We start from the raw sequence: 27,779 nt of genomic DNA, 5'->3' as shown, positions 1-27,779 counted from the left end.
CAAACTTGGGATGAAAAATAGTCAAATATATCTTTGTTGAACTGAATTTCTGAGTGATTTTCTTTTTCTGTTGCTATATTGATTGATTAATTGGTTATTGTAAAAGTGCACCAAAATCAAAGATTATCACACTATGTTGCTGTCTCTGATACAAAAAGATGCCATCCAATCTTAATCAGAGGGACTAAAAGATTATTTAGAAGAATATATAACGAACTATTAACTATTTTGCATTGTTTTTCCTTTTTAAAATCCCTAGTCAACTTTGCAGCACATCAGCTGTATCATAAGCAAACCATGATTAAGATAAGAAAACATGTTGTAATGTAATAAAGCAAATAGAAAAAAGAAGTAGAAGAAGAAGAGGAGGAGGAAAGCAAGCACAACCTGAAATGAAATGACACAATGTGCACTTTGTTAACAGTCATTTTTCACATACATCTGTTTATTTTCCCTCAATCCACTTTTCTTTTAATCATTAGGAGGCTTATATCCATGGTTTAGTTGTTAAAGTAATTGTTATATGGAAAAAAATGTATATATTACTAGTGAGTTTCCAGCCACAAAACATTTAAGCTGAATGGTGGAAATATCCTACGTGTTTCCAGATATATCATCTCAAATATGCAGATTTCACAGTTTTACATTAAATAACAAAAAACAAATGAATCTAACCTGAAATAGCAGCTGCTGTTTCAATAAATGCATAGGGCTCCAGAGAAATTCAAAGCCATTGGGTTCCACAGTATATGTTTCTTTTAATTAAAATTTCATTTAAAGTTTTTTTTTTTTTCTTCTTGTTTCTTCTCTTTACCTTGTTTTCAAACAGTCTTTCTGGTTGTCCAATTGCTGCAGCTGAAAAGTTGGCAATGTCCCAGGAAAAAAACCAGTTTGAGTCTCCAAAAGTGGGACAGTGCCATGATCAGACTCACAGGTAGGAGCCTTCATGATCTTGTCTGCCCAAAGTATTTCTGCACAAACTTAGTTGATCAGTCCTCAGGTCTTTCACCCTATTTGGCTTTTAGCTACAGAGGTAACTCAGTTTTGCAAGGTGAACTACTGCGAAGGTAAACAGATTGACCATATGTCAAAATTGTCAAGCAGTATTCTGCTGACCCTTGTGAGTGTGGCTGACACTGAAGACAATAGACATACTTTATGAAATGCAATCAGATCTATTCTACTAAATCTTACTTCAATACAGATAGTCTAATGAATGTTTCTCAGATGTTGTTCTCCCATAAACCAACTCTGCTATCTCTGCTGAAATGTTCTAAATCATTTTACCAAACATTCCATTGTTGCAATATTTTGGCCACTTATAGATCTCTTTGACCTTATTGCGCTTCTAGCAGCACAGCCCTCATTTGTTTTGTGGTTCTTTTCAGAGGCATCTTCCAGTGATTCCAAGTAGCAGATTGTATTGTTATTGCAGTTATCTGAAAGGGTTGAAAACTCTGCTCATTCAGTTTCCCTACTCTAGATTAATTCATATTATGAGTTTCTTTATTTTAAGTTTATTGGTTTAATTAGTTTAATTTATTTTTTACACAATGGCATCAAAAAGAGGAAACATTTTTTATTGTGATTGTATTTTGTTGAGAGTTATATGGACCCTACAGACATGCATAATTTGCACATCATTGGCACCACAACCATTACAACCTATTATATTCAGGTCTATTTGGGGACACTTTAATTTGTGGATTATTGACATGATCAGCTCTAATGGTTCCTTCAGAGCCATTACAGAATATTATGTCCATGTGTCTGCCAACTGCACGTGCCTTAACTCTACATATGAAAAGTCCTTAGGAAATTACTAAAGACAAGTAGTTACTGAACAGTAACTAAATGGAATAACACACTGTAAATCATTCTTTCATCCCAAATAGCAGAAGCAATTATTTTAGATCATCTTGTATTAAATTTATACCATATTCCTTCATAGTAAAGTGAAAACAATAGCACTACAAGTCCTTTGTGACTTGCAAATATCCAGACAATTTTTTGGGAAAAAAAAAAAAAAAGATAAATGAAACATGAAACTACAATGGTAATCTAGAATTAAATTGATATCCTCCTTGTAAATTGCCTGCAATATTACTAGAGTATGCTAGAAATATTTTTGTGTATCGCTTTGAACTACTAGGTCAGCTGTACTTCCATAATTTCTTTCTTGTACTCATCTACCAGTAGGTTTTACATGCAAAACCACCACACTTTCTGATACCAAGATGCAACTGTACCTTACTTTTCAATAAAATGTAACTTAGATACTCTTTTTCCTTTCTTGTCTTTCTCATTATTTTCCTCCTTCTCTTTACAGCACAAATTTAACTAAGCAGCCTGAGGTAGCTCAGTACAATTACAGAACATCACAGCCAGTCACCTCTTCCAGATCCACCCTCACAAAAGAAAAGGACAAGTTTGGGAAAGTACCATTTGATTATGCCAGCTTTGATGCACAAGTCTTTGGCAAACGCACAATGGCACCCATGGTGCAAGGACGAAAAACACCCCAGTCCCTTGAATGTAAGCTTAAAATTCCATTATCTCTTGGAAAATGGGCTTTTTTTTTTTTTTTTTTTTTTTTTTTTCTTGCTTCTTCAGATTACAAACTTACAGAATTCAAAAAGTCTTAGGAGAAAACATATTAACCACTTGTTGCCAGAATGCTAAATATAATCACTAATTTGCTATATATAAACTGCTAGAATGCTAAATAGGATCACCATATGGTTTACTTTTTTAATGTTTCTTTTAAAAGTGATTATCAGAGGAAAAGGGGAGTGAAGAAGAATGATTTATATTTTATCTGTTACTTTCCTCCTTGGTTAAATTGTGATATCATTATCCATATGACAGCATGCTGCCATGAGAAGTCCCGTAGAATGTGTCTGCATAAGATACTATGAATTGTAGTATAAAAGAAATCCAAGTTAGATTTTAAAGGGCACTTCCGATACTTTTTAGCTGCATCAATACACATGTTCTTCTTCCTAGATAACCACATGCATCAGCTACATTACTTCGAGGCCTAGATTTAATTCATTTTGATCTCCCATATTTCTGCATCACACCATATTTGTAAAACAGATATAGCCAGTGCATCAAATTGTTATCAAGATGCTCCTGCTTGCATCACTTACAGATTTGCTGAGGTAATCCTCTGTACAAATGAGATGCCATGTGTGAACAGGGATTATTTATTGCAAATGTTCTTCACAATCTTCACAGCAAACTTCAGGAAGATTCTGCCATTGTATTGACTATTATAATATACTCTTTAGTTTCAAGAAACAAACAATTCAGTTTCCACGAAGGAAGAGTTTAATTGCACCATATATAGGTTCAGACTAGAGTAAATCCAAAGCAATATGACAGAAGATTTTCTTCTGGCTTTTGTTGTTGTTGTTCATGGGAAAAAAAAAAAAGTAAAGGAAAAAAAAAAAAAGGGGGCAGGGGAAATCACATTTAACTTAAACCAAGGAAGGAGAACTTTCTTAGTAAGGTGAACAGAAAAGCAGAATTTTTTAATATGTATATATACATATATACAACATAATATACTTCAAATAATATATATATCTTATATATATAAAAAGTCTGTATGGTGCAAGTGTCTGAAAGTGTATATAGAATATATATTATATATTGTTTATATATATATTATATATATATGGAAGTATCTATGTATTTGTGTATATATGTAAATACCTCATTTAAAATTCCAAATAAAAAGCAGATATTTAGCTAGCTGGGAAAATAGGCATGTTCAGATGTAAGCAAATATGTGCATTGCCAGCTTCTTGGGTGGCAGATTTTCCAATTTTGTTTGTAAAATTGAATATTCTCTATTAGCTGTCTCTTTGCACAGATGCATGTCTGTTTCACAGGTTCATTTCAAGGAAAAATGATTGAAATGTTTTTATACAAATGCAAATCTATACATATGCAATTTATGTATAATGTATATTAGGACTGAAGTTTACAACCTGATTTTCTTTCAAGATTGCTGTGTATAGCTATTATTTAAATGGAAAGGTGAAAGTAAAATGGCAGGTGAGTGTTTGTGCAGACACATAAAAGTTGGAGATAAGAAGCTGTGATGTAGAGATTGGTTCAGCATCCTATGTAAATATGTAGCTAGCCGAAAACACATCATTAGTCCTCTGTGGATTCTGCATTTATAAACTTGATTTGTTGACAGAATAGGCATCCTTCATAACTTGCTTTTTTTTTTCTTTTTTCCTTTTTTTTTTTTCTATTTTATGGTGGTTTTAGGGAAAAAGCACCTTATTGGTCTTTAAATATGATTTGAAATTGAATTTAGTAACTGCTAGTAATGAAGACCCTCTTACTTGTCCTATAGTTTTACAGCAGGATAGAATTTTCATTTGCACTGGAGAAAGGGAAAGCTGAATCACGAAGCTCTTATGTATTGCTCTACTGGGGTGCCGCCAGTATTTAGAAAAAACGAACACAGCATTCAGCTACAGTCAGTGCACACAAACAAGCATTTCTTGTACAGCATCCCAAGTTTGAGGAAAGATTTCTTGAATGCCTTGTGTAGGTCTTATCATTAAAATGCACTCGTCCAAAGCTCTACATCCAAAGGGATCCAGAGCCTTGGGGCTCAGATCTTTATGTAGCGAGCAGATGGCTATATGCAGAAATGTTCTTGGTGTATCTGGGTGTAGGCTGAGAAATTGGATTTTGCTTACTCTGTCTTTGTACGACACTGGAAAAGCTACAGACAAAATAAATTATTATTGCTTACTAAGTGCTGAGATCATTGTGCTGTGTTTTCGCGGCATCAGTTAATGACATCTTAAACTCCAAAATCCAGAGAAGAGAGCAGAATTCTTTCTACCTGTTTTGGAGGAAGTGCTGCTGATGGAAGAGAAAACATATCCACAAATACCACTTTTGTCTGCGAAAGTGCTTTTCTGTTCACCTGTTAGTTCTTCATTCTTAACTGACCTTTAGCCTAGTGAATCTGTGTATTATTCCAAATGATAACCAACACTAAAATGTCAGCTAAGATTACTTTTATTCTGAATGTTCATTGTTGGTTGTTTCAGGGGTTTTTCTGATTGCTTGTTTTGATTGTTTGTATTTCTTTAATTGATTAAAAGATAGACAAATTACTAAAGTTTCCACCAAAACAAGACTGAATATTCCTAACAGGTAATGTTTTTCTATCACTTGGAGTTCGTTCAAGAGACTGATCTTGTTCTCCTTATTCATATGAACAAAGCTATTTAAATAACAGAGTTATTAATTTAAGTAGTGTAATTTAAGTAGGGTAAGCAATGTTGTCTTAGGAAAGACTGGACAAGTCACTTATTTAATTTTTTTACACAGTAGAGCTTTAAGACAAAGTCTTTATAAGGATATATTTGCAATTGCATTTGCCAACCAGCGTCATCAGGCCACGACTGATAATGCATTAATCTTTGTTCAGTCTTTCCTTAGATATTGTTGTATTTAATGCCTGACTAAAGAATGAGAAAATTCTTAGTAAAAGTCTCAGATGCTTTGTTGAAAAATGTGTATATAGCAAAGTTATTTTTCTGCTAAAAATTAAATTAACATATTTCTGAAGCCATTTTTACAGAAAACCATTAGAACCAGTAGGAAATTGATTGTTTTAAATGTATTCTTTCAATATTTTAATGTATAAAATTGTAGTCTGAGAAACAAGACTATTTAATGGGAAAAATCGCATATATGCAATTGCTAATCAAATCTCTCTTCAACAGCAAAGCATTTTTCAAATCCAGTGAAATTTTCTAATCGACTGCCTAGTGCTAGCGCCCACACACAGAGCCCTTGCCATGCCAACTCTTATAGCTACGGTCAATGTAGTGAAGACACCCACATAGCAGCAGCTGCTGCTATCCTGAACCTTTCCACCCGCTGCAGGGAAGCAGCAGAGATCCTCTCCAACAAACCACAGAGTCTGTCTGCCAAGGTAGGGTAGTCCAAGAACCTGGAGGGTGTGCTAGCTACTGAACTGTGCGAATAAACTGTCTTTCATGTTAGTGACTGCATTAAATCCCCAAAAAAAGAGGCTTCTGTTTGCATGCTCTTTTGAAGAGACAGAGAAAAAATCAGTAATGTAGTGACCAGTTCTGATAAAAAGAAATAACTAGCAGGAATTATGTTGTTACTCTTTTCATAACTGAGCATTAAATACAAGGGGGCTGTTTTGTGGGAAGAAAAAAGAAGGATATTTGAAATCCAGCAACAATCTTTGGTGGATAATGTGTTAGATTTATTAAAAGAGGGAATTTTCCTCTCTCTGAATCCTGCCATTAGCAATCATTTTGGAGGATGATAAAAATAAAAAATAAAGTGATTAATCAAGGCGATATTTTGCTTGCAGTGCAACAGAACTACACCTGTAGAATCTGTTGCGTTCTGAGCTCATAACAGTTTGTTTGACGAGGTATAGGGAGAGAAATGAGTGACTTTGGAAAAATTGTACTTTCTGCTAGTGGGAGGGGAGAATCAGACCCACAGCTTTTGGAGATAGATAATTTGGACAAGTCTGTCATAATGTAAAGTTGCCTAATATCATAGATGTTTGTGTGGCTTTCATGTTTTGGTTTCTGCCTCTGCGTTTCCTCACAGATCTTTATGATTTACAAATGGTACTGCATGAGATATAAGCCTTATTCCTTGTTCCATTACATAGTATTATAATGCTGATGAAAATAGACAAGATTTTCTTCTTATGACTATGATTATGGGAGTGTTGTTGTTTATTTATTTGCATTAAAGTCACACATGCTCCACTGCAATGAAACGTTTGAAAGCTCTTGCCATTGCAAGATGTTGAGAAAAGATTACTGGGGAGTGAAAGAGGTGTATTTATCAAGACACTAAGTATCAGGTGTGTTTCTGCTGTGGGACTCTGAGTCATGATATGTGTTCCAAAAGACAGATGATCTCTGTCTCTGCAAGTCAGCGTCACTCTATGATGATTGTTACAGTACTAGTCTCAGGCTGGCTAGAGGTGGCTTCTGTAGCTGTTGGCTTACAAATTTTGTTCTGCCTCCATTCACCACTGCTAAGAGGTTAACTATTATCCTTTGAGGGGAAGCACTAATTTTACCATAAATATTACACCTTGTCAGCTCTTACAAGTCATGTTTCTTTGCTGAGCAGTATTTCCTATTTTGCTAACTTTCATTTATATTTATGGAGTCTTGGGTCTTGAAACCAGGGTTGTGAGGTGCCACAGAGTAGATGTTCTAGTGTTAATGTGTCCACATGCATCATCCCTTGTAACACTGTCTACCCCAAATATTTATCATGGAATATTTTGTGGGTGGCAGATCTGTTCCAGACAGCTACAGCAGAGACCTCCTTCCACTGGTCTTCAGTACAGACTTCTAGCAGGGAAATGGAAACTGATGCCAGTGGCTGGATTAAATGGCTGCTGCAGCCTTTGGCTGACCTCAGCAACAGACCTTTCTTGCCAGAGAAGAGCAATAAAGGGACCAGGCATAACCCAAAGATTTTTTCCTCCATACCTGCTTCACAGTTGCCAAATCATGGGGAAGGTTTGAATGGAAGTGAACATAATAGTAACGATATGGAGGGACACTTGGGGCACATAGCTTACTCCTTTTTCAGAGCCAATAATCCAGCCTAAAAGAAAATCACCTGCATACCTTGCTATCTGCCTGCCTCGACTTTTGCCAGACTTTCTGGAGGGCATACTGCTACAAAACATCTGACAGAAGAGTCAGAATTAGCTTCTGGCTAGAACACAGGCAAGTAAGCCCCAAACAGATTTGGTAGCCAAAACCACACAAAACCCATTTTTATTTGGTTTTGGCTATTTATTACTTTCAGGACTCAAACAGGAAATTGTGGAAATACATTTCTAGAAAACTCCCTTCAGTGAAGATGTTTTCTTATTTTAAAATATGAAGCAAACATAAGGGTATTTTTAAAAGATACAACCATTTATTTATCAATGTTTCTGAATTGTCTTGTGTCTTGTATTGGTCACAAGGGTAAATGTTTAACTGCTAGATTATCTTATATATTTTTAGATCATCAAAAACATCTCCTGAGGACTTTTTCAGTGTTTGGACTCAAGTAATGCACCATCAGCAGATGACTACAGATTTAATTATTTCCTTTTCCCATTCTTGATAACACACGCATTCACCAGGTCTGAAAATCCTTGTGTGGGGTAGTTGTTTTTAGCACTCCATAGTAGAACTCTCAGCTCTGCACTTGCCACATTCTTTCACTCCTTGCCAAAGAATACCTGATTACCATCGTCCTTGGTTTAAAAGACCAAAACTCCTAATTTATAAAGGCCTTTGCTCTTATGTGAGCACCAGGTAGCTTCTCAGCAATCCAAGCTACTACGCTTTACAAATGGGAGCCAATGTGACAGAACGAGGGCCAATGAGCCTGCAGAGTATATGGTAGGAAACCTTTTGCAAGTACATCTGAAATAGTCAGATCTGTCAAAATATTGTGTTTCTAAGTTTTAACAGCAGAACTTGAACTTCAAACATTCCAAGCAATTGTCATTTTCTTGTTTCCTTTCAAGGCACATAGTATATATGTTGCCTTATTTAAACAGATGGGGAAAACACCAAAACATTTTTAGCACAAGTTTTTTCTTGAAGTATTTTTTTTTGTCACTCAAATTTTATTTCCTGACCTCCTAGTATGGCCAAATTTTTAGCAAGAGTTGGACATTTTACCTTGACTGTTCATGACTTCCCTGCAAATATAGATAACAAATGAAAAAAATGACTTTTTTTTACTGCACAGTTTCAAATTTAATTAATTTAATGGATTTTCAATTATATTAGGGAATGTCCTCACATTCCTCACATATCAGTTCAAAAAGGAGAAGAAGAAAACAAAAAGACAGAATTGTTTCAAGAGCAGTGAAATCCAATTACACATACACAGTGCTGTCAGTAAGCAGAACTTCACAAAGAGAACCAAGGTACAGAGGTAATTTTCCTAATAATTCTATATAAAAATTATTAATTTATAAATAAATTAATTTAAAGAATGCATTTACTCTTAAGTGGGCAGTAAAATGGATCTTAAGCTTTCTCCATGAATTATCTATCAGCTCTATGCAATATATTAAGATAATCATATACTTCCTGATACAGTTTTTAAAAAGTACCACATTAATGTTACAGTGTCTATGCCATTCAACCCCACAGGTGCAGACACCTGTAACTTTAATAAATGTTTCCCCTGGATATTACAACCATCAGCTAATTCTCATGTGATCTATACGCCAAACCAATACCCTGGTCTGCATATTCATTTGCAGCTTCATTCATCTCCTTTTGAACTCAACAGAAGGACTCCCTTGGAACACTTAGCCTGCACTTTCTAGCGCAGTGCAAGAGTCTACATCATTGTAACATCCAGAGATCTTCGCCGTTTACAGCCTCACCACATTCACATCTCACAGAGGTAGTTGCGAGCAATGCAGTTTATCTGTATCCTCATCACCACTGCTTGCCAAACATTTTGTTGAATGTTTTGGTGCTTTTCCCACCTGTTTAGACAAAATGGCATATGCACACTATGCTTTAAAAGAAAACAAAAAATGACACTTGCTAAAAATGTTTAAAGTTCAAATTCTGTTTTTGAACAAAATTATGTCATCTCTCCGTTCTTGAATATTGATGACTGTGATAATTACATCAATTATTTTAACAATGTAGTTAGTACTTAGCACATTTATAAGGCATTCCTTCATTCCAAATATCTTGATGCCTAAGTAGAGGTTGAAAAATCAGCCAAGAATATCATAGGTTGTATTCTGTTTTACTGATGTGCATATTGGTCCTTGAGTAAGTTCTTGGCTGCCTTTTTTTTTTTTTTTTTTAATTTGTGAATTACTCTGGGCTGAAACTGTGACTTCATTTGTATCTCAAACATTGCTAGGCAGTTACAGATTTTCTTTTTTCTTTTTTCTTTTTTTTTTTTTTTAATTCAGATTAGTATTTTAGTTTACTACAAAAGAACGCAGTTGTTTAAATTAAAATCTGAAGAACTGAGTAACAAATGCACTTATTCTTATTGGCTGTGAATAGAAGAAATTGTACTCTTTAGGATGTAGTTGCATTAAGAGTAGTGTACATATACATGGCAAGGTACTGGTTACAGAGTTATTCTCAATACCAGAAGTTAAGAGCCCTTTTGAGCTTTCTGATGCAGACTGAACTGCTAGTGGGAATGCAAAATCATTGATAATGTTGTTTCTTTAGACTTACTTAGTATTAAGTGCTATGGCTGATGCCAACCAAAGGATACATGAAACCCCTTATATGTAATAATACAATCTCCCTAAGGTCACAGGTTTAAAATAAGATTCATGTAGACATAATAATTCACTCTTTCTGATCCAGCTATGAGATAAGGCTTACCTTGTAATCATTACTTGAGACACATTGCAGAGTATTAAATGTTGTGAGCTATAGAAGGAATGAAAAACATATGAAAAAATGCAAGAGTAATTTATCAAAAAAAACAAACAAACAAACAAAAAAACCCTTTATTTTTAGCTCATATAATTGAGTTCTAACAGCAAGGCTAAATAATATACTAGGAAATATTTTGGAATATTTATGTCATAAAATAAAGGAGACTGAAAAAGCTTGACTTTAAAGTACTTGACTAAATATTTGACAAAAAGCTTGACTCTAAACATTTGAAGAAGACATAGACCTTTTTTTTAGTGTACAAATTTATATTAGTGTTCATTTTAGATGCATACTCTTCATAGAGTACTACTTGTACCTTGTCTTTTCACTGAATAGCTCATGGAATAAAGAAAATACGCTTCAGTCACTTTTCTCTCATTTTTCATTCTGAACTCCTTTTTCCAGCTGCTTGTAAAACCTGTGGGGGTGATTGCACTGTCACTGATGTGGGAGTAGATAAGGAGTAACCTGAATTTAATTACTGTATGTCTCCTCTCAACCTTGTAGATTTTTCTTCATTGTTTCAATTGATTTTTCCCTAGTTTACACTAGCATAAATGTAAATGTAAATGAGATCAAAATCAGGCTCCAAAGATTAATACAGCTGTAAACTAATATGTTAGTAATAAGTAATAAGTTACATTCACATGTAATAAGTTACATTCACATCTTTATTTTATTTACATTTTTAAGGAACAATCAGAATATACACTGTTTCTGTAGGTATATTTTAAATATGTCATGATAAATGGATACATATAGGCCAGTTCTTGCATGCACTAGAGACAACAGTAATAAGATCTTGCTTTTACTGAGAACATAGCCTTTAAAAGTCTGAGCTAAGCATAGTAAGTGCCATTTTCTGACAGCATGTCATAGTACTGCTCTAGCATTTTTTGCCATTTGCCATTTTAGTCTTTTTAGATCCATTTTAAAATTAATGTAAAAATAAATGTGGTAAAACAAGCAAAGGAGACATATTGAGAGGAGGGTGGCATGAGAGTAGGAATGAAAACTGGAGCAGTAGCTCTGACCATCCTCTCTTTTTGCTCTGCCATTTGGAGTTTACTATGAATGCAGCAAAGTGATAGCTATTTTATACTGTTCTGAATAAAAAGCCATGCTGTAAACGTGTGATCCATCCTGTGATGGGCAAAAGGGGATTTTTTTTCCATGACTATATTTAATTGTTGTGTGCATCTGTGAGCTCACTTAAACCCCATCTGTACTCTACTTCACAAACACACAACCCAGCCTTTCCGGACCAGAATTAGGTACATGTTGGACAACCCAACTTCTATGTGAATTTCAGGAAAGTGCTGAGGAACCTCTAAATATCCACATTAGTAAAATGTTCTGCTAAGCTCCTTGTTCTTCAAAGCTCCTTGTTGCAGCTAATGCTAACTGCTTCTCAGAAATGATATTTCCTGACATTTTTCTATGCAGTTTCATCAAGGAGGGAACCTTGACTGCTTTTGATCCTTTTTGTTGTCATTGTTGCCTTCTGAGTAGCTGATATTTTGTCAGTGACAGAGAATCTGCACTATTTATGGGTTTTGCACTATAAAACTACTGCAGCCCAGTCACATGGCTTCCTTTTCTAAGCCATCTGTCACAGAGGTCTGGAATTTTATGTGAATGTTGGTTGTGCAGACTTAACCCAAGTTTTTTTATTATGAAAAATGTCAGCAACTACAATATTTAGCATTTTACTTTACATTGGTCATTAAACTTGATTACTGTAGCTCTGTTTCATCGCTATAGTTACATATCAACTAGGAAGCCAAAAAACACTGGGGCGATCATGGCAGAGCTCTATTGTCAGATCCTGGAGTGTGCACTTGGCACTGATATAGTTAATATCTTGGATTTTTGTAACTAAGGTTTATTAATGCTGGTATAAAAATGTATTTGATATTATACAGATGGCATAAGATGTTGTGGTTACTAAGTTATTATCCAGGATAAGCTGCACTGTCAAATTCAGGGCTTAAAACTATCACAGGAGATTAAACTATTTACTAAAAAGGGGCAGAAAGATATAACCAAAGCGTCTTAGTATGAACATATTAGAAGTGTATTTACTTCCCATAAATATAATAAAACATTTCTCTCTTTAAGCTGTACGATTGAAAATGTGAACTTTGTCATGCAAGGGAAGCAAATATAAGAGGTGTCTGAGTTTCTGAACTGGGGAAAAGCAGATGGCTTGGTAGTACTTCAGTCTAGGTGGGCATCTGTCATAGGCCCATGGACACAAAATAGAATCAGGGTCCCTGAGTAAGGAGAGATCACTAGGCCCTCAATCTTCATCTCCTACCAAACATTTTCATCTGATTAGAAATATTTCATCAGATGCATTTCACCTTTAAATGAGTCACCTCTGACAGTGGTAGAAGACATGGCTGCATGTAGGAAGCTTGTGCCTTCAGTCCAACAGGGTTAGCCATGTCACATTTTTCATCACAGTGGAATAATTCTCTGTTTCATCATAACTGTATTTAGAAAACTTAAGTAAGGATAAGTTTGACTGCCCTATCTTTAACCACTCTGTTGGAGTCTCATCCCTTCCTAAGAAAGAGGTCTAAAAAAAAATGGGAAAACTCACACTGTGGGCACATCTTTTCCTTTTAAAATGGAAGATGTAAGTGATTCGTTTATGAAACAGGCTTACTTTTATATTATTCAAGTTAGGAAAGCTCTGTGTGGGCTTTTATGACTGTCTCCTACGTTTCAAATTTAGCCCCAAATTGCCAAACATCTTCTGAGCTTCATGGTGATGCAAATAGTACTGATGATAATAACAGGAAGACACAGCAGCATTAAATATAGCATTCAACATGGATATTACTTTATATGACCTTGTCATTTAACTCTGTAGTTTTGTATATTTTCCAACTTATTTAACACATACAACTAGACAATAAGTGTTCCTTCAGAAGCCATGTCTTTCACCTCTTCCCCTACTTGACTTTAATAACTGTTGTCGTTAGCACGGACCAATCTTATACTCATCCCTACCTATACTTCAATATGCAGTGTTGCTCCCTGCTTAAGACATCCACATTAATTCCAGACAGCGAAAGCAAAAGATCAAAAAGAAAAGAAAGAAAAAGAAGATTAAAAAAAATAATAATAATCTAAATAAAGGTTGTCTTGGCGATTATCTCTAGAATGGAACTGCAATATCCACAGAGAAGTTCACAGTGGTAAAATAACCAGCAGGTCATTAGTTATCTGTCCATGGGGAAAGAGCAAAGGAACTATATCTCATAAATGAGAATTAGCAAGAAGATTTTTATCTTCTTCAAGGATGATATGGGCATGCAAAAGCCTACTTGGGCCTGTGTCCAGAAGCAGAAAGAAATACTGTTTTTGATACACAAAAAACTCTGGGTGAGTCCTCACAACACACTAGAGAGCATAATGTGATTTTTTTGTTGTTGTTGCTTCCATTAGTAAGTTGCACTTTCAGGAGCCTTTTATCATTCCAAGAAGAGGAGTTTTTACTCTTTTTCTGTGGAAGGCAGAACAGGGAACTTTCCTTCCCTGGTCCTCCTCATAAGACTAAACATCCCTTGTCCCTTCCTGTGAGCAAGAACTGCTCTGAGATGTTCTTCCAGCCCAGAAATAGAAGTTGGGTCTCTCTCCAAAGTGAACAATCCCCTGCAATCAGGGGCTGATGATTGTTTTGCTTCTCAGAGTAGCAAATGCTGTGTTAACTCACGCTGGAGATCTCCTTCAGGGACATCCTCCTAAAGATGATCCTGTGCCTCCCAGTCTAGCGCTCTCAGTGCAGAACTGTGCCTTAGTGGCCTAATCTGACCCATGTCTTGTGGCAAATTTTTAAAAGGTCATTTCCGAGCCAAATTATGATTAAGGCAATGTGTTATTATCAGTGATGCATGAAACTCTAGTTAAAAAATCTCATACTGTGTTTCTTTTAGGCGTATTTCTTCCCCCCTCCTTCTCTCCCCCATGATGCAGATGTTATCATATTTCCGGGGTGTGGGGGGAAGGGAGCATATGTAATAGTAATGCTGTTGGTGACCCAAACAATGCATTAATGCTTTTAACAGTGAATTGGGGTCATAGTTCTCTGTAAGAGTAAAAAGATCAAGAAGATTTAGAGCTAAACTTTTTTTAAATAAAACTAGATTTAGGGTGTATAGGTTATGGTTTAGAAGCATCTTATTTAAATTCTGCTTACTATGTTTAAGCTGAGATGCAGGGACACCATTACTCTGAAGCTACATTTAAGTCTGCCTAAGAGTTGGACATTAACTGATATAAATCGAAAAGCTGGTTTTAGATTCAGATAAATTTAAATAAAAGCATGCATTTATATTTATCCTTTAAAAGCACCACATGGTTATGTTGCAGCCTCACCATGTCTGTATCTAAACATGTCTCTGTTTCCTGTTGCATGTCAGGGAGCTGAGATAGAAGTGGATGAAAATGGCACTCTGGATTTGAGCATGAAAAAGAACCGAAGCCAAGACAAAGTTATGCCTCTCACTTCTTCCAGTACAGTACTTCCCACTCCTTCCTCATCTCCTTTTAAAACAAGCAGTATCCTGGTAAATGCAGCCTTCTACCAGGCTCTTTGTGAGCAGGAAGGCTGGGATACACCAATCAACTACAGCAAGACACATGGCAGGAAAGAAGAAGAAAAAGAGGTATTATTATTTTTTTTTTTTTCAGTTTCTGAGTGACTTTTTCCCATGGATAAGTGGTCAGATGATGGCCTTTGGGATGACCAATTTGATGAAGTTTAAAGGGAATTTATTTCTACAGTAGAAGTTTGTGAACACTGAGTTAGCTTTTATGTCCTGTTGGATATGGAAAAAAAATAAAAATATATATAAATAAAAATAAAAAATAAAAACTACTCATTTTGAAAAATCTTGCTCTCACAGCCTACTTTCAGAGATGGAAAATAACAATCATGCATTTTTATAGGGGTTTTGAATGCCTGTAAGCATCTAAGATAAGGAAATCACAGGCATGCACAATTAAAGACTGCTTCTTAATTTTTTTTCCTAATGGCTCAGTCCTGTAGCACATACACACAAATGACCTAGCACTCAGAACAAAAAATGCCAAGGTAGTCTTTTCATGTTGAAACATATTTTTTTTTTCACTCCAGCTCTTTATCATTCTAGATAACTCAATATTCAAGTATTTAATCACATTTAGACCCTTGCCTACAGTATTCTTTCAGTGAGGAGGTTTTTGTTATACCTTTAATGTATTTCAGTAAATCTCTGCCAGTGAGTCTTAGATCTCACATGTGAGTCTAATGGTTGAGAAGTCAGATGGAGAGCATAAATTCAGAAATAAAGGTATTGATAGTAACTCCTGAAGGTTTTGGCTACAAGTAGCACAGAAGGATATATAAATACTTTCCACAAGTTGTGGTGATTTTTATGCGATACAGAGAGCATGGGAAAAATATATGAGTACATACAGATGTCTTCTCTTTTCAACCTATCCAAGGAAATATAAAAGCTCAAACCTGAAAATGCAGCAAAGATGAGCAACTAAAATTTCAGTAAATGGTTTTATTTAGTAACTTTGCATTTTTCATGGCTAATCTTCTAGATTGCCACTTCCAACTTGATAATGGTCTTCATTTTGGTTTTGTTATAATTTGTTTATAATTTGCTCTGTCATGTCTACTTATCCTTGGCAACATGGTAGCATAGTTTCCTATTGTCTTTCTGTCCTTTTCTTCTGTTATGCTGGCAGGTTCTGTTCCCGGAAGGGACCATTAGAGTCTTTTCAGTCAAATTAGGTAAAATCTTGGTAATTAACATAAACAAGCCTGGTTGATATTTTTCTGAAGATAAAAGATGTCCCACTTTGGAGTTTTTATTCATCTGCAAATACGTTCCCTTCTCATTTAGTTTTACATATTAAATAATGGTATTTGAACATTTTAATAATTATGAAATTATCTTTTTTTCAGATATTAAAACTAGCACATTAAAAAGACATAGACAGGGGTAAAGCTGTTTAAGGTTGAGGTGGGGGATTAAGGCTTCCAATTTCAAAAATACTTGGTAATAAAAGACAATTTAGTTGCAAAAAGAACAAAAATCTGTCAGCACTAGGTAGAGACCTGCCAAAATGAGACATTTGCACCATGGTGGATCATTTATTGGAGGCAGGTTTGTTTTGAAGAGTATGTTTCTGTAACCTCTGTGGAGCTGATGATGCTCTCTGCCTCAGCCATGAGGCTCTAGGAACATGGTCCCCGTATCAGGGCTTTGGAGCACATTTTATATAAAGTGGTAGACTGAAGTCCCCCTTCATTCCACATAATGGACAAGCATGTCCAGTTTTGAGAAAACTGCCTTGCTGCAGGGGATCAGTTGGTGTCACAGACTTGGCAGGGTGCCTGTCATTCCATTCTTCCTCCCTGCTACCACCACAGCTCAGAGAAAGAGCTACGATAGGAGCATCTCTGCATCCCCTTGCTTCCTGCTGGACTTTCAGAAAGCTGAGATAGGTGGCTGCCTGCTTCCTTGGCACTGGTACAGGGAACTGGAGGGAACTGGAGGGAACAGGGAACATCAGCATACTACCCAAATGGACATAAAGATGCCCATACAGGCTCTCTTGCCCCTTGCACTCTGTGCTTTGACACTGTATGGTTTGTTCCTAATGGACGTTCTGGACCCAGACCTTTTCTGTGAGCTTTTGCCATCCCAGGGAATGTCGATATGTCCAGTGATCTCAAGGCCAGAGGCTCTGTTTTACAAATCGAAGACTGGCAGTTATCCTCATGCAAAGAAAATGACTGGTTATATCTATTTCTAATTCATTGTTATCTGGTTCATATGCACAACAGTTGCTTAATTTTGGTGGTAATTTCCAGAAAATATTGTCTCTCTCTCTCTCAGTGAAATAGCCTGTCCAGATGCCCCCTTAAAAAAAAAAATCTGAATTTGGAAAAAGCTCAAAATCTCTCCAAAAGGAAAGCGCCGAGAAATAACTAGAGCTGTCAGTTAGTTCAACTGTCAGTTCTCCAAAGATTTCAGGGCTTAAAAATGTTAAAAGTGCCAGATGCTATTATCTGTTATTCATGTTACCATTATGTTCTGGTCTTTGCTGAAATCAATATAAACTTCCATCTGTACATTAATGGGGTTTCATTGCTTGCTTGCTTTCTGTAGTGTGCATGCGTGAATACACACATGCTCTGCAGAAAATAGTAGTATTTTAACTGATTGGGCTGGTTCTGATTTTCCTTTTAGACTGGAATTCTTCAGAATTTTAATAGCATTTAATTATAAATCTGTTGAAATGGGAAAGGAAATATATATATCTGTATATTTGGCCTTGATTAGCTGTCATGATCATCACTTAAATGACCAAAAAGTGGGAAGCACTAAAGGTGTTTTTCCAAGGGCTTACCTCTCCATCTAAAGCTAAATCTCTGGAGAAGCACAGAGCCCAAGGCATGATGCTCTGTGCTCAGTCCTAAATGTGGAGGCCTAGAAATACATGGTTTTTAGGTCTGCTCATGTCAAATAGATGTGGTTCTTTTTTGGGCCACACTCAAGGGCCAAGAAAGGTGGAGTTTTAATATTCTTCTGCTTGCATTCCCATTGTGCTGTCTTCCTTTTGCAGCATCTACACATCTGATGATTTTATACTTACTGATTAATAACTGTCTTTCATAAGCTGCAAAGACAATGCTGAATAAATCATCTGTTTAGCTATCCATATATCTATATCTCATTCCTTAGAGATATACTAAGGGATATTAACTAGGAAGCAAAGTGTATTACCACTTTGGTCCTTTGGAGATTTTTTCTTTTTCAAAGGAGCAGTTATTATGAAGTTGTTTGTAGGTCTTTGTGTATGTATGTGTGTTTGGTTTAAAAAATACAACAGTTAATCTCAAAAAGTTAATTCAGGAAATCCACAATTCAAATTTGAAAAAAAATAAAATCCTTTGAAGATATAAAATGAAAATATTGCAATTCAAAACCCTTTAGTATCAGTTATGTTGACGGCAGTGGAAATACTTATGTCAACCTTAATCTTGCCATCTTATTTTTGTTAAACATTCAGTGGAACATCATTAAATGAAGCTGTATTATCAAATGCAATACTGTCACATTTTGTCAAGTCCTGATATGTATAATTCATAGTCAGTCCTCTCTGTGCAGCAGGTATCAAACAGTGACATGATGAATAGCTCACACACAGAAGTTTCTTTTTCATCAAAGGATTAAGAGATATCTTCCATTTGAGATAAAGAACACAAGCTATAACTGAAAATAGTAGGAAAACCTGCAGCATGATCAGTTGTAGGTACTCTTGTTGGCTACAGCTGTATCCTGAGGTTCATCATGAAGTTCAGGAGCCCAGTAGAGCATCCACATGGTCTTTCCACCACTGTCTATACCTGGCTCCTTTCAGATGGACCCTTGACAAGAGATGGAGGGAGGTGATGTGTGCCCAGTCTTCATACTTTGTTAAGATTCATCTGAGGCATGCACAAAGTCTTTAGAAACACAGCATTAGCCTTTAGTTCAGTAATACAAATACAGCCTATTGGAGTTGATAGGAAATGTTCACAACTAACAAGCCAGCCTTCTTCAACCTCCATTATAGTAAATGGAAATAATCTTACTCAGTTTTTGGAGTTATTTTGACATCTGGGCTCTTTCAGCTGGCAACAGAAGGTCACAATTTTTGGTTTCTTTTGGGAGCTTTTGATTTTATGGGGTGTTACAATGGTGATAATCCCTGTAGAATCTTTCATTTACATATATGTAAGAAAGGCAGGTCTGAACATGTGTGAAGACAAAGTCAGTAACTAGAACCCTCTTTCTGCAGATTGCAGGGGCAAAAACACCCCCATATGCCACTAGAACCATGATTTAATTTGATGTTCCAAAATGGACTTTCAGGTTTCTTGAACCCTGAATAAAACTGTCATTCCTTTTTCCACTTTCATTCTTTAACATTTTGGTTTACTATGTTTGGAGGATGTTCAACAATTCAGTATTTCTGTATGAACATTTTAGAAATACTGTTGTGGTTTTTTGTTGTTGTTGTTGTTGTTGTTTTTGTTTGTTTGTTTGTTTGTTGTTTAATTTAAATTTTCTCTATTACTCCTTTTGTGAAATGTTCATGTAGAAATAAAATTCTAAGAACATGACATATATCAGTTTACTTTTATATTTTAAAGATTTATTTGATAATTACTATGGAAGAGTTTTTAGAAAAGAAGATACGCATTTTTGCTTTCTATATTTGTAGCAGATGAGATTAATCCCAAACTAACCCCACAAATGTGGCTCCAATAATCAGTAGTAATTGATATATCAATAATATGGCATAGTTTCTATACGTATGTATAGTGTGAGATATAGTAGGCAGTAGGTAGCCAGTATCAGAAAGCAGAAGGAAGTCATATTGAGGATCCAGTCTCCAAACAGGCAAAGATGAGCTGCCAGAATTGAGGACCATATGGAAGCTTTATCAGAAGAAACACCCCCGCAGAGCTTACAAGTCCCGTTAGGCATAATCTCCATTTTCAGTCCAGATTCTCCTCAGCTCTCCGCTCTGTGCTTAACAGCTCTGCAGACATCCCTGCCCCTCTGTCCTGGCACATTCATCAGCTGCACAAGCCCAGAGCATCTACAGCACCAATACTGAGAGTTTAGCAGAAACTGGAAGCTTCTCTCCTTAATTGCAGGCAGCAGCTTCTGCTCCTACTTGCAGTAAACTTTGAGTGCTACCTGCCTGAGTATCAGAGTGAAGTCAGAGCATGAATTCCCAGCAGGGATTATAGAGATTTGATAAATGGTAAGGATTTTGGAGATTTCTTGAATAACACAATATCCACAGAGCATACCTCAAGAAAGGAAATATTTAGCCTTCATAATAATAGTAATAATTGAAGACATTAATCCTCAAAACAATATAAACCACACTATTTGAAATTCTCAAGGACCTTTTTATCTCAGAAAATGAAAATGTAATATTCTTCAGGGCTCTGGATTTCCAAAATGCCTTCCCAAGTGACTCAATACCCGTAGTCCATACCATCCATCAAACAGCCTTGTAATGGTGATGATTTTAATCTACTAATAGTAGAAATCAATAACTGCCCTTACCAGCCTGCTGATAAGAAAATGTTAGTGTTTTTTTCTAAAGATTTTTATTTTAACAAGAATCTTCTCTTTGCATAAGACGTCATTGCATTCTACAAACATACAAAGTTTTGCATTTACATATTTTTATGTACAATAACTTTTTATTTATGATTATAATTTTGTAACACAATATGGCACAATGGTACTCTGTGTACAAAACTCAGTGAGGTACTTGCACAGAAAAATCAAGGATATACTTGCTGAAATCTTGTTTGGCTCCATTTATTCCAAAGCCACTTTATTTTTCCCTGTATATTTTTCTTTGATCTTTATCAGTGTTATATAAATCTAAACCTGATTTTCCTTATGTACACCTTAAAACAGCATCTACTTTCAGAAATAATTTCACAAGTATACAGTTGAACATTTTAAAAAGTCTACCTATGATTGCTTGAAATTGTTAATGTATTAAACTTTCTTAATCTCTCCTCATCACTTCTTGTGGCATTTTTTAAAATGTTTTACAAGACATTCAAGTTACTTGTTGAAAATGTGGAAGGTCTTGTCAATAAAAGCTTTTTTTTCACATTCTCATCTAATATTTCAGAAAGATCCAGTGAGTTCTCCAGAAAATATGGAAGAAAAAAAATATCCAGGAGATGTCTCCATACCAAGTCCTAAACCCAAGCTCCATTCAAGAGATCTCAAAAAGGAACTCATCACGTGAGTCACAAAAAATGCCATGTTTTCCTCTGCTCTTCTAAATACGATGCTGTTGCTCTAAGTGTGGGTTTGGAGTGCATTTGAGGGAGCTGAGCAGGGAGGACTTCCATGACTGATCACTGCAGGTAGCTCCCTGTTGTAGCTATGCAACTGGATAGATGTGAGGTTTGGCAACAGCTTATTTTACACAGTTTTTTAGCATGTTACAGGTAGTCTGTGCTAATATTTATGTAATTAAATAAACTTTATTTGGAAAGTCTTCATTATAGTTCTACTGCTGAGGGTTTGTGCAGAAGTGTTGGGGATTTCTCAGATTAAAAAATGTCAAGTTCACAAGACAAAATAAGAGATAAAAAGGAGCTGCCCCAAGTGTTTTCCAACCCGTAGGTAATCTGTGTTTAATACCTTCATCTGCTTCCTTCAAAGCAGAGTTAGTCATTCTCTCCTGCTGAAAATCCAGTGGACACACAAATTCACAGTCCAGCAGAAAAGGTTAACGATCTCTTTTCCCAAATACAGAGACTACCTTTTTAGTCTTAAGTTCCAAAATTTTGCTATCAAAAACAGCAAAGAAACCAGGATAATTCTGTTCAATCATTTTCCACACAACCACTTGTTTCAGTTCAGAATATTTTCAGCAAAGTTGTCCCAGCCAGCTTATAACACTAGTCACTTTTTAAAATCCCAGGCTTTTCACAAAAGCCTACTGGATTCACATCAACACCACTTTGATAACAATAGAGGGGTTTTTGTTTGGTTGATTTTGTTTGTTTATTTTGCCACCTGGGACTTAGCAATCATTTATACCACTTTTTTGTTTGTTCGGTTTTGTCCCCCAAACAGAATATGTCTCTCTCCATTCCATATTGCTTAGTAATGATAGTCTATAACATATCACTACAGGATCACCCATAAATAAACAAGTTGCATCCTGTCACCCTGTGCCCTGCTCCCCAGACTCAGTGCCACTGAATCAGTTAGATCTGCCTCTGTCTTTAGAAATAACATTTCCCTGGGGCAAGCTTCTGTGAAGAGCGATTCTTTCACCTCATGCCATGCAGTTTGTGTGTTGTCTACTCAACACATTGTATCTGCACTTGTAGTTCACGACCTAAATTGCTAGAGGTCACGTTTGTTTTGCCTCCTCTAAAACAGTTGCATACAACAATCACTGAGAGTTTATTTGCTGAAGACTCTAATGGGTTTTCTTTTCTAATATTTATTCCTTTGTGACACTGACCTGTTTTGAGATGTTTGTAAAATACATTTCTAATCTCCTAAATAATAATTCCCCACATTTACAAAAGCAGTGATAACCTGACAGTGTATTATTTTCACACAGTGAGTAGAAAGATGTACCTTAAATATACCTGTCCAGAAAATTCAATAAAATGTTTTAATGCGTCAGCAGAATCTATAGACAAGATAGGGCTCAGACTGCATTTCTTTGATCTCACGGAACTTAGAACTCATACAGAACAATCCAGTTCAGGTGGCTCCATCATGAGGAAGCTTTTAAAATGACATAAGTACTTTTTCTGACACTGTTAGCTCAGTTGCAGTGAGCTATTGTATGAATACCAGCTCCTTGCATGTGCTTTCTTTTTTTTTTTTTTCCTTTTTTTTTCTGTTTCTTTTCTTTTCCTTTTTTATTTTTTATTTTTTTTTCCATATTAATTCTCTTGACCAAAACTGCATTTCTCAGTTTGAAATTGGCTGTGAAAATGAGGCTCATGTTCTCCTAAGGCTTTTTTACAGATTTGAAAATGTTCATAACATTCTGCCACTTCAAAGTAAATAGCCAGATGAGGATCTCCTGTATTCCTTACTCAGGGAGCACTAGCTAAAACTTCTGTACAGCTTTTGGCTTGACTTCTTAACCATGGGCCCAGTGAAAGAAGACACAGCCCTTTATAAGGTGACTCTGCAGAACTGTTAGAGGGCTTAAAATACTATAGAAAGATACATTTAATTCACCTATTCTTCCCCCTCCAACCAAAAATAGCATTTCTTGCTATCTTTGCCCTCTTGCAGAGGCAAGATATGATAAATCAAGATCCAATGTGATAAATGCACTCAGTGCTATGACCAAAGATGGGCTGAGGAAAAACAGCAGTTCTAACATTTTCTCCAGGTCAAACATGTCAGGAAAATTTGCTCGTTCTGAACTTCAGCTGACGTGCTTTTAGTTTAACACACAACCATAATACCTATTTCTCACTTTCTTCAGCAAATAAAGAATAGATGTGTTTCTAAACAACGTGCTTTATTTTAGTCAGAGGCTGGGGGAATGATTTGGGATATTATTGTCCTCTAGTCTTTGTTACTCACGAGATCAGATCAAAACTTCAGCTCTAGGATTTATGAATTGCTGTCAAAAATTGGTAGCAATAGTGAAATTGTCCTTTCAAGAATACAAGTCATAACTGAAAAAAATTATGCAAACCATGGTGGTTTCACATTACATAGATCAAAAAACAAGGTTCTGGCTAATTTGTATTGTGGAAATAGGACTTTTTTTTTGTCCATATATATTTCAAGTAGTAATTGAAAATTAGAATTGTTATGTAAGTTTTGTGTTTGTTTTTTTTGGAGTGTCTTACTAGTTATGAGATGGGTAATGATGAATATGATTGCCCTAAGTACCATTATGTAAGTCATTGCAGGGTAAGCTATGTGATGTATTATACATATTCATTTCATCTTTGCATGCTCATGCAATTTTTCATTGCATCTTTGCATAGCTGTCCAACTCCAGGATGTGATGGTAGTGGTCATGTAACAGGAAACTATGCCTCACACCGCAGGTAAGAAACAACAGGTAACCCAAAGCAGGAAATTAAGTTAATCTTTTTCCATTCAACATTTTTATACTAACCATGGATGAATATTCAAAAGTAATTTGCAGAAAATTAACCATACACTAATGTGTCTGTTTGTTTGTTTGTTTTTCCTGTTTTTGTTATATCTTGTGAAGGTCTGGACTCAATGGACTGATGGACTTAGGCAGGATGTGCTTATTACTCAAATTGTATGTCTTAGCAGAGACTTGTAGATAAGTCATTTAGTAAAGTTTTCACTTCCTTAAGTGTACAAGCATTCTCTGTGCAGATGCTGGTGCATGGGATTTTAAATGACATTCCTGTAGATATCTCTGCAAGTGATTTTGAAATTCATAGATCTACTAATACATTCTGTAGATGCCATTTATTTCCCTCAGAATAGCCTACTGTCAACCGGTGGGTTGAAACTATATTTTTCTGGCTTTTCTTTTGGGAGCAAGGTAGAAGCAGTTTCTGCCTTTTCCCAGAAACATGGGCCAGATGCTCTAACTGCCCTTTACGTAGGCAACATAAAGGAAGTATTCTGTGTAATTCTGCCTTACCATGCAGCTTTACAGAGATATTGAAACCTCTGGTGCTGACCTTATATCTTCCCAGTAACTTAAGACATACAGCCTTTATGGGCTGCTCTTCCTTTGTTAATAGCAAATATTTGAGGGTCTATTTTTTTTCACATTTTAAGTTATAGATTGTCTGGAATTTGTTGTTTTAAGAAAAAATATTCTGTTTTAGTGAAACATTCCACATTGTTTTCTTCAGCGTTTCAGGGTGCCCATTAGCTGACAAGACATTAAAATCCCTTATGGCTGCTAACTCACAGGAGCTTAAGTAAGTATGGATAATAATAATAATGTTATTCTTGTATATCTTTGATAAGCATGTTTCCTACGTTAATGCAGTTGCACATCTGAATTGCTCTGAGCAATGAAATATGAAATATTTCAGTGAAATTCATCAATTGAAGCAGAGTTTATTCCTCCGTTTGCGTTTCTTCTTTTTTGTACCCATTCATTTTCATTTTCATGAACTAGCTAGGACCAGGGGGAAAAAATGTAAACACTGAGAGGCCTCTCTCAGTATATTTCTGACTCAGAAATAAAGAGGAAATATCTAACATGTACTACTGATCTGGCAAATAACCCAGTCTGATCAGAGAAGTTAGACTAAATCCAAAAACCAGACCAGAATTCTTGTATATCATTTTTTTGTCATTCACTACCATACACTATGAGTTTAATGTCACTGAAGCAGACATCAAGTCATATGATTTTGTGCTGGCATAATTCTCACCATGAAATGTCACTTACAAAAGGACTGTGCAGGCTCTGCTATATAGACAGATGTATAGGGACATATGAATATTTCAAAAATCTGTAGTCAAGAGAGGCACTGGCAACCAGTCATCTAGTTATTGAATTGGCTTTGTCAATAAGGACGTGGGAAAGAGGAAAGGATAATTAGAGTTCTTTCATAGCTTTCCCGCTGCAACTTGTAAATTGGATCCTGTAATAGATGGCTTGGAAAACTCATGAATGCATGTAAAAGAGGGAGAATCCTGTGACTGTCCTTTCTGTCCTTTAGGTTCATCCCTAGTCCAGATAGAAGAAAACCTCTGACCATGGCACTATTATGGTGTTATAATGATATTTATAGTAGGACTGACTACACGTAGGATTGACATGTATGTTTAGTCACAAGTTAGCTTCCCAGATCAAATGTAAGTGGTCTCATACTCTAGTCCAACAGCATGAATTATAAAAAGATGCTTAACTGATGGTAGCTGTGGAGATGAACCTGCTGGAGATGTGGCAAATTGGCAAAGGCCACTGACTTTATATAGGCAAATAGTTAAAACAATTCCCAAAGCCAGGAGGTAAACTGACACACTGGTACAATACTTTCCAGCTTTTAGATCAGTGAGTCTCAAAGGTATAAAATCTAGTTTTAGTATGTTTTGAAAAGAGCAGCACATGAACCAGGGAACTGACTTGTGAAAATGCTGACAAATTTTAAATCATTTGCTGAGTCATATATATTTGTCCCTGCTTTTGTTGGCTTTCTGCCATACATAGACACTCACACAAATATTTTGAATAGTTGCTCCTCATGCAGCCCCTCCCCCCATATTCATGTGTGAATAAGGAAATTTGCATACCAATATGGTTATTTTTCCACTAAAGCTTCTAGAGTTTTGGTCATGCCATAAGGAAAGAGGAGCAACAGCATATGACTTAAATGACAAACTGCACATTGTACGCCATGTATAATAAGTGAGTTGTGAAAGACAAAGTCAAAGTTCATGAACATTTCACAGACAGAAATATGTTGCATAACGCACTTAGCATTTAATTTCAATTAGCTAGAAAAAGAGCAAAAATCAAAATCTGTTCATAGACAATTTGCAAAAGGGAAAAGGGCTAAATAAAATTATTTTCCACAAATGTACCACTGTATTTTAGCTGCCTGCAAACATTATTCAGGTGAAATTTTAAACAAAACTCTGATTTTGAAAGGGTATCTAAATTAAATCTAATGCCAAAAACTGCAATCAATCCCACACTGGTATAGTATAGCGATATCAGTAGTTGGTTTTACTTCACAGGGATGTGAGCAAAGGGCATAAACATTCGTAGAATCAGGCCACCAAAGTACCCTCATGTAGTTAGGCGTGAATATGAAAAAGCTGTGTATTTTTTCCAAATGTTAGTCATGTTTAATTTGCCAGAATCAAGATAGGATTTTGGCTTTAACTGTGAATCTCTAAGCCAGCAAAGATACAAGGCTTCCATGTGATCTGCAGTTTGAAAATAAGGAAGATCTGTTCAAAAAGTGAACTTTTGAGTTAGATTCAAGAAATTTTATATCTGAGGATTCTCACTGCACAGTGCAATCTAAGCTGGTCAAATTAAAATATACAAATGTTGATAATGACTCATGGATTTTAGAGCTATAAGGGAGAGTTGTGACTGATTATCTTGATTCACATTATCTTATTTCACCAAAGAGCCGCCTAGAAAACCTTAAAGAAGTTTAAAAGTTTATTTTAGAAAAATATCTTATTACATTTCAGAAACTTTAGGGAATAGATAATGTGTCCTAGCCTCAAATTATTTGTTCTAGAGGTTAAATATCAATTATTAGGAGAGATTTTACCAGTTCTTCTAGATAGGTTTCATACAGCTATTTGATAGTTATACATATTCCATATGCCTGGCATATTCTCTAGCCAGTACCGTTATTATCTGACCTCCGTGGGTTTGTCTTAAGTAAAGTTTCTATCCAACCATTTCTACAACCTTTACAGTGACTAAAAGTGTCAGAAATGCTGCTAGATCAGCAGATCAGTGTATCAATTTTATGTGAAGTTATAGTTCATCTACCTAAAGATAGAGCAAACCTCTTGGAGAAGGGCATAAAATGATAGTACTCAGTGCATGGTTGCAACAATTTATGTGTGAAATCACTGTAAGATTTGTTCTTAGAAGACAGACTTGATGTATAAGAGAATCCGTAACCTACACTGACTTGAGAGCTGACATCTTTTAGCTTGAGCTCTTGAGGCCTCTGATCCTCCAAAATAAATCTGTTTTTCT

General features: G+C 35.8%; 1 protein-coding gene across 4 annotated transcripts in view; it reads left to right on the top strand.

Annotated features, from left to right (window-relative positions):
• Nucleotides 1–27,779, top strand: part of ST18 (ST18 C2H2C-type zinc finger transcription factor) — a 195,164-nt gene that overhangs the window by 153,187 nt on the left and 14,198 nt on the right. For all 4 annotated transcript variants that reach the window (XM_035318970.1, XM_035318968.1, XM_035318969.1 and 1 more), the window contains 7 exons: nucleotides 830–934; nucleotides 2,330–2,535; nucleotides 5,769–5,980; nucleotides 14,933–15,178; nucleotides 21,228–21,343; nucleotides 24,088–24,150; nucleotides 24,946–25,014. In XM_035318970.1, coding sequence (XP_035174861.1) covers nucleotides 830–934; nucleotides 2,330–2,535; nucleotides 5,769–5,980; nucleotides 14,933–15,178; nucleotides 21,228–21,343; nucleotides 24,088–24,150; nucleotides 24,946–25,014 — 1,017 coding nt within the window. The remainder of the gene's footprint in view (nucleotides 1–829; nucleotides 935–2,329; nucleotides 2,536–5,768; nucleotides 5,981–14,932; nucleotides 15,179–21,227; nucleotides 21,344–24,087; nucleotides 24,151–24,945; nucleotides 25,015–27,779) is intronic.

This window comes from Oxyura jamaicensis, chromosome 2 (assembly GCF_011077185.1).
Source record: "Oxyura jamaicensis isolate SHBP4307 breed ruddy duck chromosome 2, BPBGC_Ojam_1.0, whole genome shotgun sequence".
In the NCBI taxonomy this organism is placed as follows: Eukaryota; Metazoa; Chordata; class Aves; order Anseriformes; family Anatidae; genus Oxyura; species Oxyura jamaicensis.
The sequence above is the reverse complement of the archived record's forward strand: the minus strand, read 5'-3'. Positions and strand labels throughout refer to the sequence as shown.